This window comes from Rhagoletis pomonella, unplaced genomic scaffold (genome assembly GCF_013731165.1).
Source record: "Rhagoletis pomonella isolate Grant_MI unplaced genomic scaffold, Rhpom_1.0 Rhpom_scaffold_06208, whole genome shotgun sequence".
NCBI lineage: Eukaryota > Metazoa > Arthropoda > Insecta > Diptera > Tephritidae > Rhagoletis > Rhagoletis pomonella.
This window is the reverse complement of record NW_023464742.1, coordinates 7,388-10,148: the sequence shown is the minus strand read 5'-3', so window position 1 is coordinate 10,148 and position 2,761 is coordinate 7,388. Positions and strand designations below refer to the sequence as shown.

At 36.0% G+C, this 2,761-nt stretch overlaps 1 protein-coding gene across 1 annotated transcript; it reads right to left on the bottom strand.

The window, feature by feature from the left end:
- Window positions 1-320: 320 nt before the first annotated feature.
- On the bottom strand, window positions 321-2,201 carry LOC118755417 (26S proteasome non-ATPase regulatory subunit 13-like). Its single transcript, XM_036490254.1, is given in 8 exon segments — window positions 321-638; window positions 713-977; window positions 1,048-1,139; window positions 1,199-1,255; window positions 1,257-1,502; window positions 1,559-1,694; window positions 1,760-1,873; window positions 1,955-2,201. Coding segments are annotated over 8 exon segments (1,149 nt in total). The 5' UTR covers window positions 2,065-2,201; the 3' UTR covers window positions 321-509.
- Window positions 2,202-2,761: the final 560 nt, after the last annotated feature.

Below are 2,761 nucleotides of genomic sequence, written 5' to 3'. Positions count from 1 at the left end.
TAGTAACATTTTTTATGTTGCTTTTGATCTTCCAGTGAGGGCAACGGATTGTCAAACTTTTGTTCCTCGAACGAGTGATGTAGGCAGAGTCGTACATTTATTGCTGCTCGAAATCACGCCTTCCTACCAAAATGCACGCGTTCTTGCGACAGTCGGGTCTACGTAACCGGAATGTCTCAGATCTACATCTACATATCTGGCCAAGGACTGTCACTCCAGCTGATTCCCCGAAACCTCTTTTGATAGTTTTATGCTGCTCCAACTTAAAAACTAAATCTTAAAAAAAATACATGACCTTAAGAAAAAATTTCAATTTTGAATTTAGCTTTAACAGTTTCGCCGTTTGAAATTTTTGGTTAATTTATAGATTTTAAGTAAAAATGTTGTGGTGCTTATTACTTTACATTTGCAGAACACATCCCATCAGCTATTTCTTATGAGTACATTTTGCATTTTATTTCATTTTTAATCTAAACGTTAAAAAAATTCAAAAAAGGTTTCAAAAAGTATTAGTTGGTTAAAATTTCAGCGGCACGCGTTTCCATCAGTTTCTCCATTGATGTTATAGATGCCATCCAATGGTCCAAGGTTGTGGCCATGCCGGCGATTTGTTTGCGACCCAATACCCGTGGTTGCACCTAAGATCCAATAAAAAAAGAAAATACTCGTTATAATATGTAAATAATTTAAACAGAAGTTACAGTGTACGTACCCATGACATATTCACCACTCCAGCGACCTGATCTATTTCGCCACGTACTAAATCTTGCGCAAGCGCTTTCATTATTAACAATTCAACTTCGTTCAATGGCAGCGTTGTTTCCTTTGCAATTTCCTCGAACGATATCGAACGTTGAATAGCTGAACGTTGGAAAGTCATTTCCATTAGACAAAGTAATGAGATTTTTTTACGCAATTTTACTTCTTGCGCCGCCAAATCAGGAATCTTTGACCAAATTTTCTTCATCTCATTGAACCTGTTTATGAAAATATTATTTAAATAATGTATATAATTATTATTGTATACAGCACTAAGAATATACTTACTTTGGGATGTTGCCTGTATTAAATGCTTTCAATAATTCAACAAGCCACTCGTTGTCTGTGCCTTTCAACGACTCCAGAATTGGATGTGCAAGCTTTTTAAAAATGAATTACAAAAGAATTATACAATTTTTTTATACTAAACGAAACATACCAATTCACCGATATTATAAATGCCATCACCTAGCAATGCTGCTAAGCCAAGGAAAAAAAGCTTGTTGCGCCCACTCATCTTTAGGATAATCATCGAGCGAACAGCCAAGGAATTGCAATCCACAGCGATAGTAATCACTGTGTTGGCCAACTCGCCGGTAGTACTGTGAGGCGAGCATATAAAATTTACCATGTACTGGTGTAACATTTCCGGCTTCTTCGAGCACATCACGCAATTCCTCAATTATTTTCTTTGTGGCGTCCAAATCATTAAGGTTGGTCAAATAAAGGTTACCTTGCAATACCTACAATTTTTCGATCTTTTATAGTGTCTAATGAATATTACAAAATTGCTTTTTACCCTAATATACCACACTGCTTCATCGCAAATATTTACTTTCTCCTTCAGTTTTTCTAAGAACTCAACGGCTTCCTTCTTATCGGAAATATGTTCTACTACTACCTCGAGAATTTGCACTAGCCCATATGGATTTATCCTGTAATCGGAAATAAATAAATAATATAAACTTTGGTAAAAGACTGTAAGTCAAATTTTACTCACTTCATTTCGAATGATGATATGAAGTTTTGGTATAATTGTAGCAAAGTATCCTCATCTTGCAGAGCGGGATGACGAACAAAACGCGTTAACAAAATAGTCAATTCATTCCATAACCTAAAGTTCATAAAATATTAACCAAGGATTAAAATAAATCGAAAGACAATCGGAATCTGTTGGCGTCCTGCAACTTCTTACTTTTCGTTGTGCAAATCTTCGATGGTAGTCCACTCGGACGCAAGTTCCTTGTTGGTTGTTTTCTTTTGTGCTGCTAAATAAGCTGATACGTTTGCTGATGGTGCTGTCATTGCCACAATTTTTATAAACTTTTATTTATCTTTTAGAACAAACGTTTACTTTCCAAAATTGGTAAGCAGGAGAAAATTTTTGCAAATCACAACCCAACAAATTTGTCAAACAAATGTCAAAGACAAGATGAATGTCAGAACAGGGATAGATCACAAAACTTCCACTGGAATGCACTACCGGACGTCACTGGAATGCACTACCGGACGAAACTGGAATGCACTACCCGAAAGTATAGGGTGATAAATAAATAAATAAATAAGTCGGCAGTTGCTGCTACTGGTCGTAAGGGGTTTAAACCGTTGTGTACCGTGTACCGTGGAAAAAACTAGCACTAGTGGGGATATCCTACAAAGTCATGATCCAACTACACAAGATCTGACAAGATGAAGCAAAAGAAAAAAGTAATTTTCTGGCTGACATTTGTAATTTCGGCGTCCTGTTATTTTCTGTGAAAAGTAAACAAAGAATATGAAGAATACCGATTTATTATTTTTGTACGTGTTTTTGCATCCAATCACCGCGCACTTCATTTTAATTACATTTGCACAGAAAATCACTTAAAAATCACTGAAATAAACCACCAACAAAATACACATAAAGAAAGAAGCAAAACAGAAACAGCAAACTTCAAAATTACGAACGTCACACACTTTTTTCTCAATTGCTATTACAAATGGCTGCTTCTCAGCCGGTCAG